Below are 17939 nucleotides of genomic sequence, written 5' to 3' on the forward strand. Positions count from 1 at the left end.
ACACTTGAAGTAGAAAAAGCCATCAAAGGCTTGAAATGTGGAAAGGCAGCAGGAGTAGATGATATTCGACCAGAAATGCTGAAGTATGGTGGCATAAAAGTCTTACAGTGGCGGCACTGCATAGTTCAGAAAGCCTGGACAGAGGGACGAATTCCTGATGATTGGAGTAGAGCTCTCATAGTACCCATATATAAAAAGGGAAATAAAACTGAATGTGAGAATTACAGAGGTATTTCCCTACTGAGTGTTCCTGGCATGATCTATGCAAGTATACTTGAGAAACGGTTGAGAAGAATTGTGGAAGAAAAGCTTGGTGAAGAACAAGCTGGATTCAGGCCAAATAGAGGCTGTCAGGATCAGATCTTCACTTTACGACAAATAGTCGAGAAAGCATGGGAATATAACAAAGATCTGTATTTAAGTTTTGTCGATTTGGAAAAGGTATATGACAAAGTGCCAAGAGAGAAGCTATTCAATACGCTGCAGTTATATGTGTCAATGGGGCATTATATCAAGCAATACTTAGTGTTTATTTGAGTTGTAAGTCAGCAATTAGAATTGAAGGAAGTACAGGAATTTGGTTTAATGTTAAATCTCGTGTGAGACAAGGATGTACATTATCCCCTCTGTTATTCATTATCTATATGGATCACATTATGAAGGAATGTGGTATTAAACCTGATATCAAAATTGGAGATATTAATATCAGCTCTTTGCTTTTGCTTTATGCTGATGATGTTATACTTCTAAATAAATCAGCTACAAGTCTGCAAGATTCTCTGACTAAATTGAATAGCTGTTGTAATAGATATGGTATGAAGGTCAGCAATAAAAAGACAAAGACAATGAAAATAGGCAGAATCATTGAAAATGTCAACTGTGTTGTGAATGGAGAACCTGTGGAACAAGTAAAACATTTCAGCTACTTAGGCACGATTTTTACTGAAGATGGTAAATTAAATATAGAAATAGACAACAGAATCAGCAAAGCTGGTATGGTGGGAAGTCAATTGAATAAATTCATATGGAATAAGAGAGAAATTAGTCGGAACACTAAATTAGCTGTATACAAGACAGTGTTCAAACCAGTTTTAACTTATGGATCTGAGAGCTGGGTCAGAAGTAAAACACTTGACCAAAGACTAGAGACCACAGATATGAGAGTCCTGAGAAAGATTATAGGCCTGAACAGATGGCATCAATGGCAGTATCATATTAAAAACGAGGATATTAGGAAAGAACTTGACATTGTTAGCATCCAGGAATGCATTAGCAGAGCTAATCTCAGGTGTTATGGTCACTTAAATAGAATGGGAGAGGAAAGATTAGCAAAACAAATGTTCTCTGCCAGGTTGGCAGGAAAACGACCCAGAGGAAAACCAAGATATAGGTGGATTGATAAGGTACAAAGTGCCTTAGACGATAGAAATATAAGATCTGATAATGTTGGAGTCTTGACAAGTAACAGACTGATTTGGAGGAAAATTGTAGATAAGAAGTTAGTAATGATGTAATTTTTTCATGTAGTACTGTCATATCTTGTACACCTCTTGAGGGTACATGGCAGGAATTTGATGATGATGAGGTAACACACTAACTACCTTTCCAACCATACTATTATCTTTCATCCTACTCAACAACCTCCTGATATCCACCCTACATTCTCTTTATGTCCAACAAAGTCATTTGTTCCAACCACCAAATTGTCTACTTATCTGTTTCTTTTATCTAATGCATCAATTATCCTGTTAGTTCTCTTCCTGAAAAACACATCTTATGGAATCTCTCGTTTACCACACTTCTAATAATGGAATCTGCATACATCGCTATTCTTGAGTCATTCATCACCACTTTTTCTCTACTTTCCTTCTTTCTCACTCATCTATTCTTATCCACAAAATTTCTTATCCCATATGCACATTTTTCATTTCACTTCTCATTCTGATCAACTCATTTTTCGTTTCTTTTGTTCCTTTATTCCAACTTTTCTTTGCTTTCACAGTGTCACTTGCTTTCGTTTCTTCAACTATACTTTCTTTCATTTCCATAGTCCCACTTGCTTCCGTTCCACAATTTATATAATCATTTGCTCCTGCAGTTGCTTCCATTCCATGATTCATAGGGTCATTTACTCGTACAATTATGCACTCTTTCATTCCATCAACCAGTTTCTCATTTACCGATAATTCATAGCTCTACAGAATACCACACATTTGACATATCCATATACTTTCTTGCCTCCTGTTCAGTCTCTTCACAAACACACATGCCACATTCAACCATGCATACATGTTGCATTCATGACAATGACCCATTCTCGAGAAAGCCTACACCATTAATTACATCCGATTTTTGTGTTGAGTAACGCGCTAATCTCATGGTACCACCATTTTGTCATTATTCATTCAAGCTTCAAAAATAGTAAAAATAAAAGTATTTTAAATATACAAATCTCCACAATCACTCAGTTATGCTAAGCTATGAAAGATAAACAAAACTACCAAAATACAAATACAAATCTCTACTTTGCTACAAAAATAAAACATCTTTCAACAGCAACTTTTGATGGCCTTTTACTAGGTGGCACTCTAGCCCTCTAAAATATGCAACTAAAAAGATAATAAACAACAGAAAATTATACCTTTGATACTGGATAATCTCCAGTAATCTTCTGGCTTTTCACTGCTTCATTCATTGCTAGCACAAAACCCATATATTCATGATAAGCCTAATGAAAAATGAAGACTATTAACATTGATTTTATCCTATTTTAAATTCTGAATCAATTACAAATGCTCACATTTTTTTTTTTTTCTGAAAGAGATGTCTTATCACTATGAAATAAATGGTTTGTATGTGTGTGTGCATATGACCAGTAGCGCACTCAGGATTAAATCTTGGAGGGGACCGAGCCCTCAAGATATTTAATCTTGGGGGTTGGGGTCTCTTTTATTTCCACAAATGATTTAAACCCAAGAACAGATCTTGTTAACTGCAGAAATATCACATTATCAAAGATTATCCTAAAATCATATTACATACATCTAAAAAAAAAATAAAAAAATAAAATAAAAAAAATTTAAAAAAGCAAATATATATAACAAGTACACATAATTCCAATTCTTTTCAAATATCAATGAAGCTTGAAGATAGTGAACCAATCTTTCTAAAATTTATATATTCCTGCCACAAGAAGTCATTTCAGTATTATTTCATAAATCCACTCTTTAAAAAAAAATAGGTCCACTTTGTGCAAACCTATTAATTTATATATTTCCAGTTGGGAATGAGGTTTGAAATTAATTTGGTAAACTAAAAATAGTACCCAGAAACATAATGAAATCCTGAAAAGTGTATGGGGCACCGTAGAGCAGTAACATGGTAAGTGGTCTCACAAGTTTATTATATGCTGCTGATTTTTAGTGTATTTGTTTTATATACTACTGCATCCACTCAGCACTTTTTTTTTTTTTTTGGCTTATGAGCAAACAAACGTTTGCTTGTAAAATATCTTCATGAATAGACCACTTGTATACAGAGGAGGGTAACTTCAAACTGACTCAGTATCCCAGAATGAAAATGAAGCCAAATTCTTCTATATATGTAGCTTAGTCATGAAGATAATTTATGCAAACTCATGTTTGCTGAAGTTTGCTCAAGGAGAAAAAAAAAAAAAAATCATGAATTTCTTGACAGGTATAATTTATTTAAAATTAAAATTGAATACAAGTATCATATAAAATTGAATACAAGTATCTATCATCCAGAGTAATTTAATAACAGTAATAGACCATTTTGATACTTGTATGTAGAAATATAATGTGATGTCTGCCAATGATTTAGCTCTTAATAAATTAATTTCAAATATCTTTCTTAATTTAAAATTTTATAGATAAGAGTGTTGATTATTCAGAGGAGGTAGTTCAGGAAGCTCTGGTCACAATACTATCTGAACATTGACCACGATTTCATCAGCAGGATGATGAAATCATGTATTCAGTTTCCAAATTCCTAACTGAACAGATTATTTTTTTAAGATTATTTCTTTTAGAATTTCTAATATACAAAAAAGGATGACTGCTAAACATATAATTATCTTAAAAACACAACACATTAAATTAAGATGTCTGCAGATAATTATCTGCAGATTACAGGAAAATATAACTGGCTAAAAACTCAAGCTCATCAAGAAAATTTTGGAATGTGGGTTCCGGGAGGGAAGGGAGAGATATATTAGATGGTTACATGGTTGCAATTATGGTCAAAGCAATTATTACTATGAGACTAGTATTTCTGTTAATTGTATGAGCAATAAAGTTTCAAGAAGAATGTGTAGGGAATTGTCACTTTTGTATAAGACTGACCAGCTCAATGAAAATGTCCTTATAACAATTTCCTGCATTCTAAAATGGATTCAAACCTAGTTCTTTCCAAATCAAGGACATATTTGCACTACTTTCTTGCAATTACACTACAGTCAGTAATTAGAAAATAGAAAATAGTATTATCAAGAAGAAAAAAAATTGCATTTAAGTTAAATTATGAATAACCCTTGATTTTAAGCAAGAGCTGAATAAAAAATAAATAAATAAAATGTTGTGAATATGATATGAAAAGAGTGAAGATGAAGTGCAGGGACAGTATAATGAACAGGCCAGAAAAGCAATGGCCATAGAAAATCTGATTATGAAAATATGTTAGCCAAACAGACCAAAGAAAATCCAAGAGAACTAAAAATCATTCGGCAAGAAAGAAGGAAGAATATTCTTAGTAAATGCAGATGGCATTAAACTGATGAAGTCACTAGATATAAATGAGCTGTTGTGATCGATTTCATACATTCTTTTATAATAATTGTTCTCAGGGTATCGAGTATACAGGAGAAAGTGGATGAGTTAGAAGTATTAAAATTGTCTAAGAGCTTGAGTTGAATAGTCAGGTCAGATAAGATATCAACATAAGTACTGAAGGAATGTGCAAGAGAGTTAATGTCCCTGACCTCTGGATGTGGAATTTGGATTTGAGTCTCACATAAGATTCCTAATAGGTGGAAGGAGACCAAATTAATTCTAATATATAAGAGTGGAACTAGGACCAATGCAGTAAATTATACTCTAATCAGTATCTAATGTGGGCATCAAGGTTTTGGAGAAGCTGATTAGGAATTGCATCCAGAGATAGATAGACAATACTAGGATACTACCATTAACAAACACATGCTGTACCCTGTAGAGGATCCTAGTATTGTCCATCTACCTCTGGATGTGGAATGGGTAGCCAAAATTAGTGAGTTCCATAATAGTGAATGAGTTTAAGGAGGGGATATGATAAGTTTGTGTATATAATAGCTAGTTTGGATCTCTTGCGATGAATTTCCAGACTCAATGGAGATACCATATAATAAAGACAGTATCTCCATGGAGTATCCCCAAACTAGCTATTATACACACAAAAACCTATCATACCCCCCCCTTAAACTCATACACTGTTATGGAACTCATTAATTCTGGCTACCCATTCCACTCATTCACCACTCAACAAGCAAAAAATCTGGTTAGCATACCCAAAGAATGGGCTACCATTAGATATTGTGAGTGCATCTCCAGTGAATGTCTTCAAGGAGAGATATGATGGGTATTTAAGCATGAGTGATTAAAATGGCCTTCTCTCAATGAGACTTTGGACACCCTGTAGGAGCATACAGTGTATTAATAATTATCATGCATGCTTGTGTTGAGACAAAGATATCCATCCACTTTCAGAAATCTTCACCACTTCATCATCATCAAATTCCTGCCATGTACCCTCAAGGGGGGTACAGGATATGATAGTACCATATGAAAAAAAATTACATCATTACTAACTTCCTATCTACAATTTTCCTCCAAATCAGTCTATTACTTGTCAAGACTCCAACATTATCAGATCTTATATTTCTATTGTCTAAGGCACTTTGTACCGTATCAATCCACCTATATCTTGGTCTTCCTCTGGGTTGTTTTGGTGCCAACCTGGCAGAGGACACTTATTTTGCTAATCTTTCTTCGCCCATTCTGTTTAAGTGACCATACCACCTGAGATTAGCTCTGCTAACGTATTCCTGGATGTTGACAATGTCAAGTTCTTTCCTAATATCCTCATTTTTAATATGATACTGCCATTGATGCCATCTGTTCACGCCTATAATCCTTCTCAAGACTCTCATATCTGCGGTCTCTAGTCTTTGGTCAAGTGTTTTACTTCTGACCCAGCTCTCAGATCCATAAGTTAAAATTGGTTTGAACACTGTCTTGTATATACAGCTAATTTAGTTCTGACTAATTTCTCTCTTATTCCATATGAATTTATTCAATTGATTTCCTACCGTACCAGCTTTGCTAATTCTGTTGTCTATTTCTATATTTAATTTACCATCTTCAGTAAAAATCGTGCCTAAGTAGCTGAAATGTTTCACTTGTTCCACAGGTTCTCCATTCAAAATACAGTGGACATTTTCAATGATTCTGCCTATTTTCATTGTCTTTGTCTTTTTATTGCTGACTTTCATACCATATTTATTACAACATCTACTCAATTTAGTCAAAGAATCCTGCAGACTTGTAGCGGATTTATTTAGAAGTATAATATCATCCGCATAAAGCAAAGAGCTGACATTAACATCTCCAATTTTGATATCACATTTAATACCACTTTCCTTCATAATGTGATCCATATAGATAATGAATAACAGAGGGGATAATGTACATCCTTGTCTCACACCAAATTTAACATTAAACCATCTTCCTGTACTCCCTTCAATTCTAACTGCTGACTTACAACTCAAATAAAGACTAAGTATTGCTTGATATAATGCCCCATTGACACCATATAACTATAGCTTATTGAATAGCTTCTCTCTTGGCATCTTGTCATATGCCTTTTCCAAATCGACAAAACGTAAATACAGATCTCTGTTATATTCCCATGCTTTCTCGACTATTTGTCGTAAAGTGAAGATCTGATCCTGGCAGCCTCTATTTGGCCTGAATCCAGCTTGTTCTTCACCAAGTTTTTCTTCCACAATTCTTCTCAACCGTTTCTCAAGTATACTTGCATAGATCTTGCCAGGAACACTCAGTAGGGAAATACCTCTATAATTCTCACATTCAGTTTTATTTCCCTTTTTACATATGGGTACTATGAGAGCTCTACTCCATCGGGAATTCGTCCCTCTGTCCAGGCTTTCTGAACTATGCAGTGCAGCCACTGTAAGACTCTTATACCACCATATTTCAGCATTTCTGGTCGAATATCATCTACTATGCTGCCTTTCCACATTTCAAGCCTTTGATGGCTTTTTCTACTTCAAGTATGGATATGGATTCCTGACTGCATGCCTGGTCAGTGTTTTTTACCATTATGCTGTCATCACTGCTTGTTTCATTTAGCAGTTTTTCAAAGTAATTACTCCATACTTCAAGGATATATTTTTCTTCCATTTTCATGTCACCTTTATCATTTCTAACTCCTTTTACAGCACTCTTTCCTCCATTCCTAAGCTTCTTCAACAACCTCCAGAATATTTTGCCACCTTCTTGATATTTATTTTCTATATTCTTGCCAAAGTCCTCCCATGACTTTTGTTTAGCTAGTTTTACACACTGTTTAGCTTTCTTACATTTGTCTCTGTATTCTGTAAGAGTAAAAGCTGACTTATTTGCCAGGAACTTTTGATATGCTTTCTTCTTTTCCATCACTGCCTCTTTAACTTCCTGTGTCCACCAGGGAGTTCTGATTTTTTTATCCTTGCACACAACCTCACCACATGCCTCTCGGCCAGAATCAATCAATGTTTTCTTCAGAGTTTACCACTGAATCTCCAAGGTTTGATTCCTGTTCTCAAACTCTTTCATTTTTTCTTCAATAATCTTTGTGTATTTTAGTCTACAGTTCACATCTGAGAGCTGCTCAACTTTTATTCGTTTTAAAACTTTCTTACATGTCATTCTTTTCAATATGAAATTCAATTTTATCCTGCTCAAGACTAAATAGTGATCACTTACAATTTCAAATCCTCTGTACACTCTGGTGTCCTGCACCAGGGAGAAAACATCACTATCAATAATAACATAGTCAATGAGACTTTTCTTATTCCTTGCCTCGTCTCTCCATGTGAATTTGTGCACATTTTTATGTTGGAACATGGTGTTAGTAATAACCAGTCCATGTCCTGAGCAGAAATCTAAGAGATATTTGCCATTATTATTAGCTCTGCTCTTTTCTCCAAATTTACCCAAAATATTTTTGTATGTCTCACAATCATTTCCTACTCTGCTATTTAGATCCCCAACAAGGACCAACTTTTCCTTTTTCATTGCGTCAGTTGCTTTTTCTAAAGCCTCAAAAAATTCCTCAACTTCTACCTTAGTAGAACCTTCTGTGGGACCATAGGCACAAATAAGTCTCATTGTCCAGTTCCCCATTCTCATATTTGCCCACATTACTCTACTTGAGACTGACTGCCATTCAAGAAGATTAGCCTCGTATTTTGTGTTGAATACTTGGCTACTCCTTCTTTTCCTTGATTGTCATTGCCTGAATATAACATTTTGTATTTATTGCTCAGAAAGATCTCACCAGTTTGGTCTTTTTTGTTTCAGTCACCCCTATTATGTCGATCTGGTACTTATCACATTCCTCAGCTAGCTCCATTTCTTTGCCATTCAGGCTTGTTATGTTGATAGTACCGATCTTTAACTCTGGTGATGTTGAGTTGGGGTTTGTTTTCAGATTTGTTCCAGTAGCTGACTTTTCGCTGTTCGCCCTGGTTCCCTGGCGAAAACAACGGGGGCCTTGTTTAACCGGGCGATGCCCCAGCCGGCATGAAATTTTGTCATGTCGTACCATCATTTTTCATTTTGGTTTAACCAATAAGAATACAATTTGGTCGGCTAAATCCCAAATTGCCAGCCCATCCTCGTTCGTTCAGTATCCAAGTAGATACCCAACAGGGTGCACCATGAGAAGGTGAGGATTGGACATTAGATCAAAAGTCCTGGTCAGTTCTCCGCATTCCTTTAAAGGCTATGCGGAGGTCTCCTCTCAGTTATACAGCTTTGACCCTTAAGCACCCCAACTTAAATACTTAAAATTTGACAATATGAAAATAAACTAACATTTTGATATATATATATATATATATATATATAGCAATTTATACGTGTGCAAGGTTAGAAACCTAAAGTAGATTTTTAGTACTGTGAGTGGTTAAGAGTTAGTTAACTTGGAAAAATAGCTTTAAGGGCCAAGCATAGTATTTAAGTCATTTTAAGATCTTTTTCAACATATAGGGTGGTAGATTTCACACTAAGTAATGACAATCATTTATTATTGAAAGTTCATAAACATCTATACCACAGTTGGACTCTAATCCTGTAGAATATAAAGTGGAGAATTATCTACTCAGCAATTAAGTAAGAGATATATTATGGAGGTGATATTCTATAATATTCTATTCATAAAAAAATATTAATTGTTGCTGTCTTTATTCTTGTAATATTATTCATATGATGTAATGCCAATATTCTAGAAAAATGTTGAGAATATTTTTAACTGAAAAATAAATAAATAATAATAATAAATAATAGGTTAGAGGTTGGTTTTAGAACTACACTTTATTATATCGGTCCTAAAGTTTTTATTTTATTTTTTATTTAATATAAATCCCATCCATGAATGGTTGTAAACCTGTAATATATTGGTATCATGAGTGGGCTTATGAATAGATGAATAGGTAATCCAGAAACTCTGTTTTAGAACCACACAAAATTTTTTCAAGCCAGTTCAGGTCTCCAATTAGAAGGGGTGTAGTCTCACATTATGTGATAGAATTTATTGAAAGTTTCTTCATTTGAATATAAATTAAGTTAAAGATGCCAAGTCATTATATTCTTGGTTTATCCAAGTGTAAGCAAACAAGCTTTGCATGTGAAGCATCTTCAACTAAAGCTACTTGCATATAGGGGTTAATGACTTCACATTAATTGCCTTAGTCCTTAATCCCATAATGCAAAGCAAACATCCTTATGAGTGTGTATAATGTTAAGCATAATGAGAAGGGCTTCTACCCAGACAAGTTTTAACCTTTATTGAGGGCTCATCAGTGAAGGTACGATGCCTTTGCACTACTTGTATTTGGGAAACATATGACTTCTGTACCACACTTCTGGGTCAGACTTCCACTGATGATTTCACATTAAATTTTCCTGAAATCTATCAAGACTACAGGAAAGGAAAGGAAACTTTGTTTGCTTACCACTTGGATAAAGGATAAATCAAGAATATATCTTAGCATTATTAATAAAATTTATTCTGTTATCCATCAATTATCAAGCATTAATGCATCTAGCAGTGTATTATGTTCTGCTGGTTTCCATGAGAAAAAATCTATTCATTCTTGCCTATATTTTTATTTGACTTGCACGGATGGCTCCCCTTGTTTATCCTTCTTTACTATGAAAATTCCAATATGTATTGTATGTTCTGTTAGCTCTTCTCATTAATTTCTGTCTTGATCATATTGCCTCTTTTAATGCTAAAATTTTTAAGTACTGCAGCATATTCCTTTAGCCTATCCTCATAGACCACATGCCATACTCTAGATCAGTGTTTCCCAAACTTTTTCAAGAAAAAGAATTTTGGCATTTGAAAGAACTTGTTACAGGAAGATTCTAAAAATAAGATGGGTACAGAAAATCACCAATGAAGAGCTCTATCAGAAGATACAACCAAAACAGAATCTAATGCAGATGATTATAAAACAGAAGCTGCAATTATTTGGACACATCTGTAGAATGAGTGAGGACCAGAAGATAAAGATGTTTATGTTTGGTATTTTGGATGGTTTGAACAGAAGAGGTAGACCACAAAGAGAATGGATAGACGATATAAAAGACTGATGTGGAATAGGTGTACAAAAACTGCGACACTGTGCACTGGACAAAGAAAGGTGGAAGAAGATAGTGACACAAGCATCAGACATCAACGGGCAGTGATCCCATGGTTCGTGATGATACCCTCTTTTAAAAATTTAGTAACACTGGCATACATCCTCTCAAGCAAAACCAATATGGGAAAGTTATAGTAATATTTCATTAAAAACACACAACACAAATTTTCTAAAATGGTTCGATGTTGTGAGTGCAACATGTATGTGTGGCAAAAACTGAAAGATCTGTCTGTGGAGAGACTGAACAGGAGGTGAGAGAGGGTGTGAATTTATAGAAACTCTTTAGTTGTTCAACATGAAATGAAAAATATGCAAAGCAGAACAGCAGTGTATGCAGATTCCATTATCAGAGGATTGGTTAATGAGACAGTCCATAAGGTCTGCTTTCCAGAAGAGAGAATAAGCAAGATAATTCATGCTTTGGATATGAGGAGAAAACAAGCAAGAGAGTTAGTGGTGGTTGTGGGAATAAATGATTTAGGTGGACATAAGGAAAATGCAAGGTCAGATATCAGAAGGTTATTGAGAGGAATGAAAGATAACAGCATCATGAGAAAGGTCGTTAGTGCGTTGCTGAGGTATGACAATGGTGAGTTGAGATGGAGAAAAAAAATTATGAACAGTATGCTGGCAAAGTTGTATGAAGAGAAGGGAGCAGTTTGTAGAAGTGTAGCATGTATTGCGGGAAGAATGGAACTATACAAAAGCGACGGATTGCACTTGAATGGCTTAAGACCCAGCCATAAGCCTGATTCGTCAGCTATGCCAGTCCCGAGCCTGGATAAAATTGGAGAGTTTGAGAAGGTGTCATACCTCCTCATAAAAAGGGGCTCATAGCTGTTGTATCATCATACGAAATAAAAATTTAAAAAAATTTGAGAAACTGTTGCTGGAAGAAAGTGCAGTGCAAGCAAGAGATCTCAAGACATAAGAGGTGAAATGAAAGGTCAAGAAAGTGTAATAAAAGAAACTGAAGATGCTTGGCAATGGAATTGGTAGTAGTGTAACAGATGGAGAGAGAACAGGAATGCAAGAGGAACAAAGAAAGCGGGGAAGCCCAGGTGGACAGGGGAACACAGCATAAGGAGAGTGCATGTTGGAAGTAGAAGTGAATGAGTGTATAGGAATCATCAGCACAGAGAATTGAAATCCATAATAAGCTTAATGGTATAACTAACATCAAGAGATAAAAAAATACATTTCTTAAACTCACTAATATTTCACTGGTTTTATACTCAGCATTATCAGAGCACAATGAATCTGTGACAAACACAGCACTTAAACAAGTAATTTGTAGAAGCAATTGAAATTGTAACTAACACCTAATATCCTTGCGTGGCACCCTCCATGGGTAAGATAACTACAAGGTTAATTCACATGATGTCTATCTATTAGGTCTTAAAATGAGCCTCCTAGATCTTTGGTAAATTAATGTAACCATACTTGTTGAGGTTGGGAGAATGCTTCACAGTTGATGATGATTCTAAGAATAGCCTCTGACACCTGCAATAAGTATGGTTGCATTAATTTACCAAAAGGATCTGGGAGACTATCATTTTAAGGCCTAATAGATAGACTTCTCTGAATTAACCTTGTAACTATCTGGCCCACAGAGGGTGCCAAGCAAGGATATTAGATGTCAATTACAATTTAAATTGTTTCTACAATTACTTGGTTTATGATGCATGCCTGTCACAGTTTCATTATGCTCTGATGATGCTGGGTAGAAAACCAGCAAAATATTAGTGAGTTTAATAAATAGTTTTTTTTCCTCTTGGTGTTAGTTATACTGTTAAGCTTTATTATGGATAACGAAGAACACCTTAGGCTTTCTGTACAAATGGATCAGAATGTGAAAAGGGTGTTTGAGACTGAGCGCGGTGATAAAGGTGATTGGGAAAAGGGATGCAGTTCAGGTAGCACTGGTTCAGACACCTATAAGTGAATAGGTGTGAATCGGAATATACAGTGTTTATTTACAAATGCCAGGAGTATTAGAAATACTCCTGGCATTTGTAAGGACTATTAGAAATAAGGGAGATGAAATTGTTTCACTGATTGAATTTATTTGCCCAAAAATGTTGGAATAAGTGAAACATGGAAATAATATCTTGATAGGAATAGAAATGGAATTGTTCAAGTTCATCATTCATGCACTCGAAATCAAAGTATTATAATGAATGAATTAGAGAGACTTTTTTCTACATGGATCGAAGATTGTAACCAAAAACAGATCCTGCTAAGCACTGACCTTATTAAATCAAAAGTTTGCAACCTTGAAAGAAAGGGATTCAATGATGGAAAAGAAGAATTCCACGTTAGTGCTGGGTGATTTGAGTGTTTCAAAAAGAGAAATAGCCTACATAATGTTCTAATCACAGGCAAAGCAGCAAATGCAGATAAGGAGGTGGCTGCAAATTATCCAGAGATTTTGAAGAAAATTGTGGAAGGGTATTGTGACCAACAAATATTTAATGTCAATGATACCAGCCCTTTTTGGAAGGGAATGCCTTTCAAGACTTTTCTGGCCAAATCAGAGAAATCTCAGCCTGGTTATAAAGTCGCAAAGCCAAATGAAATTACTGCTAGCAATAACAGCACTCTTGGAAAATAGGTGCTTTTACATGGACCTGCTGGGATAGGAAGAGCCGCTGGCACCTCCAAAAAATTGCCTCCCCCCCCCGCCCCCCCAGGGAAGTGTGTTATCACCATTACTTTTCAACATCTACATCAATGATCTCCCCATCTTTCCAGGAACAAGAAATTTAACTGCGCTGATGATCTTGCCATAGCTACTCAATCAAAAAATTTCAAGTCCATTGAAATTACTCTATCACTTGCCTTAAATAGTCTAACCACATATTATAGCAGCAATCAACTAAAACCAAACCCCTTGAAAACCCAGACTGGCCTTTTCTACCTTAACAATAAGGAAGCCAACAGGAAGCTTTATATGCTATATTAGTGCCTTCCCAAGCTAGATTTCTTGGGAAGGCACTAATATAGAACGTTCCTGGAACTTAATCCACCTCGGTGTGACTCTCGATCGCACCCACTCATAAAACACACACACATAGAAAAAACAAAGGCAAAAGTGAATGCAAGAAACAATATACTAAGAAAGCTTACCCCCTCCAAATGGGGTGCAGACCCTAGCACACTGAGATCTTCAGCCTTGGCCCTTTGCTATTCTTCTGCTGAATATGCTTGCCCAGTATGGTCCAGATCCTGCCATGCTGAAAAACTTGATTCAGCAGCGAATGAAAGCTGCCGCTTAATTACAGGATGCCTGAAAGCAACACCACTAAAAGACCTATATACTTTGGCTGGTATTGCACCCCCCCCTCTTTCAATTCGAAGATCTGCATTCTCAGTTGATGAAAGAAGCAGACAAATGAATGATGAACGTCACCCGCTATTCGGCTAGACCGCAGTGCCCCAAAAACTAAGATTCTGACATAGCTTCCTGGCAACTGTTGAACCACCTAAAAAAACCTCCTAGAGACAAGACTTCAACAATGGCTTGCACTATATCCTGAAAATAATACTAGTATTCCAACAGCCAAACATCTTCCACGTGGTGCCCACTTGGACTGGAATACTTGGAAAAGCCTTAACAGACTTTGCACAACAGAATGCTGCAAACAAAACCTCATTAAATTGGGCTACCTCACTAGCCCAGATAATTGTGAGTCTGGGACAACCCAGTCTATGGAACACCTTTCTTGTCCCTTTCTTCCATCACCTTGCACAAAAGAGGACCTTATATCCTGCACAGAAAGAGCAGTTGATTGTGCAAGATACTGGAGGAACATCTGACCATATTTATTGTATATAAGTTATATATAGTTTCCTTTTTTTTTTATATTTAATTATTATTCCCTGTATAATTCACCTACCAAGTTTAAGTTCTCATTTGTAATGTATCCTAATTTGCTGTAAATAATGTTGTACCACTTACTACTGTACCACTTGTGTTTGGATACGAAATAAATACTGCTAGCAATATGCGAGTCATTTGGAAGCACATTCTTCTACATTATGCAAATGATTTTAGAGGCTTTTCAAATGAATCCAAGTTAATTAAATCTCATTCTGAGAAATTGAGTGATTCTGACCTGTTAATTTTAGATGCACAGCGAGAAGATCCTGAAGAATATGAAGAAAATTTAATCACACAAGTCCAAAGAGATTTCACAGAAATAATTTGAAAATATTTTTTGTACAATCGAAGTTTTTAAGCTGACCCTGATGAAGAGAGAAGCAGTAATATTTGCAGAAGTAGTAGAAAAGGCAATAGGGCCATACTCTCAGTTGTATGAAAAAACGAAACAGAATGCCCACCAAACTATGTTAGCTCAATTTCGTTAAGTAGTAGAATAATAAATTTATATTCTGAATATGTTATATTATCTTTATTATCTTTCAACTTCATGGTTTTCCTTGAACTAGGCCCTGAGATATACCCTAATTCTTTTATAAAAAAATAATTAAGGGTCAAAAAGAAATATGAGGAATGCATTATACTTTTTCCCATAGGTTATTATATTCAATTAGTACATTTTAGATTAATATGCCTGTTTTAAAGAATGCATTAGGTGCATTAATCGAGGATTGCTGTAATTCTTTGTGCTTGTCAGCATGACTTTGTTAAGGGAGGCAGTGTTTTACCAACATGCTTATATAGTATAAAAAGTGATGAATGTGTTGGACAAGAGAGACAGGGGTACACTTAGATTTTGCGAAGGCTTTTGACAGAATGCCACACCACAAGTTGTTAACTAAACTCGAGCAGATGATATTGGATAATAGATTATTGAGTTGGATAAGCAACTGGCTCTCAGATAGGTATCGGCAAGTTATGTATGAGGCACAGTAGCCTAGAAGAGGAAAATCATTAGGTGGTGTGCCATAGGGGAATGGTTTTGGGACCATCGTTATTTAATTTGTATATTAATAATATTGGGATGACTTTATACGGTGATATACAACTGTCTGCAAATGATGCGAAGCTGGGGAGAGTAATGAGGAATCAAGCAGATGTTGTGACCTTGGCTAGCAACAGTCAGTTCATTGTTGCAAAGTATAAGATCCTGAAATTTGGTAACCAACAATGGGTTGCAAAATATACATTTCATGGGGAAATTCTGGAGGAAGTTGAAGAGACCTTGGAGTGGTGATGGACAGGAATCTGAAGTTTAGAGGTCACATTACACAAGTGTGAAGTCATAACATCAGATTATGGTAATGATCCATAGGACCTTAATGTATGGAAGTAAAAAGGTTCAGTCTCTATTGTATGACCTTGATCAGAACTTGTGTGGATTACTGTGCAGAGATTTGGTTCCCTAGTATACATGGTGATGAGGATATATTAGAAAGCTCCAGAGAAGACTCACTAAGGTAAGAGGTAACTGATCTTCAGGATGTGGAATATGAAAACAGATCGAGGGAATGCATTCTGCAAAGCCTTGCGAATAGAAGGAAGAGAGCGGATATGGTAGAGATCTTTAAGTTGGTTAAGGCTTGTTAACAGGTTAATATGGACGAAATTTTTCAAAGCATGGGAGAAGAGGAGGAGCAGAACAAGGGGACATCCATGGAAGCTATATAAGAGTTTACATTGGCAGGGGCATAAAGAGCAAGTTCTTTGCATGGTGGTTGCATTGTGGTTGGGGAGTGGAATGTATTGCCTGACACTGTGGTGAATGCAGTACACTAAATGAGTTCAGAGCATGGTTTGATGAACTTTGGTATGTAACAGTGTGTGTGCCTCCCATGATGAGTCTTTTGACTACATGGAGGTCTGGCAATAATACTAATTATAAAAGTATTTATTTAACATTTCGTCATCAATTCTCTGATATATATATCCACAAAGGTTTTTACAGGCTGAAATGAAGGTAATATATCATTATGTTTACATTATTACTTACCTCCTATCAACAATTTTCTTTCAAATGATCTATTACTTACTTGTCAGAACTGCAGTACAGTCATCCCTCGACTTACATCTGTTCGAAGATACATCCATGATCCTATGAGGGGATAAATAACATTTTCGACTATACTTTCGAACAAGACGCAAGTGAGTGTCATGTGCAGTGACAACAGCAAATTCAGCAGCAGCGACCTCCCTCAGCAGTCAGCACGTGTCTTCAACAGTTCCTCTGTAGATTTTGTATTTGAGAAATATGTTATTTGTGTATTTATAGTTAAATATTTCGCAATATTTTGTGCAATATGACCCTACACACCCAATCAAAAAACCAAGAAAAATCAAAAAGCCCGTCAATGTGATCGCACATGACTTCGGATGGTCTCATTCTACAGTGACGACCATTTTGAAAAATAAGAATAAAATCATAGAGGCTGTGAAAGGATCTGCTTCCATTACATCGACTATAGTGACTAAGTAGCTTTTCCATATCAGGTGATATGGAAAAGCTACTTGCATCATAGATAGAGGACCTGAACCGAAAGCACATACCCCTTAGCACTAAGACCATAACCGCTAAGGCACTAAGTCTCTTCAACATGTTGAAGGAGAAAGCAGGGCCCAATTACGACTACAAATTCAACGCTTTTTCCGGTTGGCTCATGAGATTCAAGCAGCGTTTTGCACTTCATAACGTGAAAATGTATGGTGAATCTGCAAGTGCCAATGAGAAGGCTGCCAAGGAGTTTGTGGAGAAATCGGATAAAATTATTATGGAGGAAAATTATTTGCCACAGCAAATATTTAATATGGATGAGACCTCCCTGTTCTGAAAAAAAAATTCCTGAGTGGACATTCACCCACAAAAAGCTAAAATGTGTGCCTGGTTTCAAAGCTCTTAAAGACCATATTACGATTCTGTTAGAGGGTAATTTGGCTGGATATAAACTGAAACCCTTTGAGATATGGTACAGTGAGAATCCACGAGCCTTCAAAACCATTAGGAAGCATACT

At 35.9% G+C, this 17939-nt stretch overlaps 1 protein-coding gene across 1 annotated transcript in view; it reads right to left on the reverse strand.

Annotated features, from left to right (window-relative positions):
- LOC150110695 (serine/threonine-protein phosphatase 2A activator-like) overlaps positions 1 to 17939 on the reverse strand; it is a 129639-nt gene that overhangs the window by 91964 nt on the left and 19736 nt on the right. Inside the window, exon 3 of the mRNA XM_090395740.1 lies at positions 2642 to 2728. Within this exon, the coding sequence (XP_090251866.1) occupies positions 2642 to 2728 (87 nt within the window). The remainder of the gene's footprint in view (positions 1 to 2641; positions 2729 to 17939) is intronic.

The sequence above is a fragment of the Typopeltis vanoorti genome, chromosome 1, assembly GCF_054136105.1.
Source record: "Typopeltis vanoorti isolate ZY-2024b chromosome 1, IOZ_Tvanoo_1.0, whole genome shotgun sequence".
Lineage (NCBI taxonomy): Eukaryota > Metazoa > Arthropoda > Arachnida > Uropygi > Thelyphonidae > Typopeltis > Typopeltis vanoorti.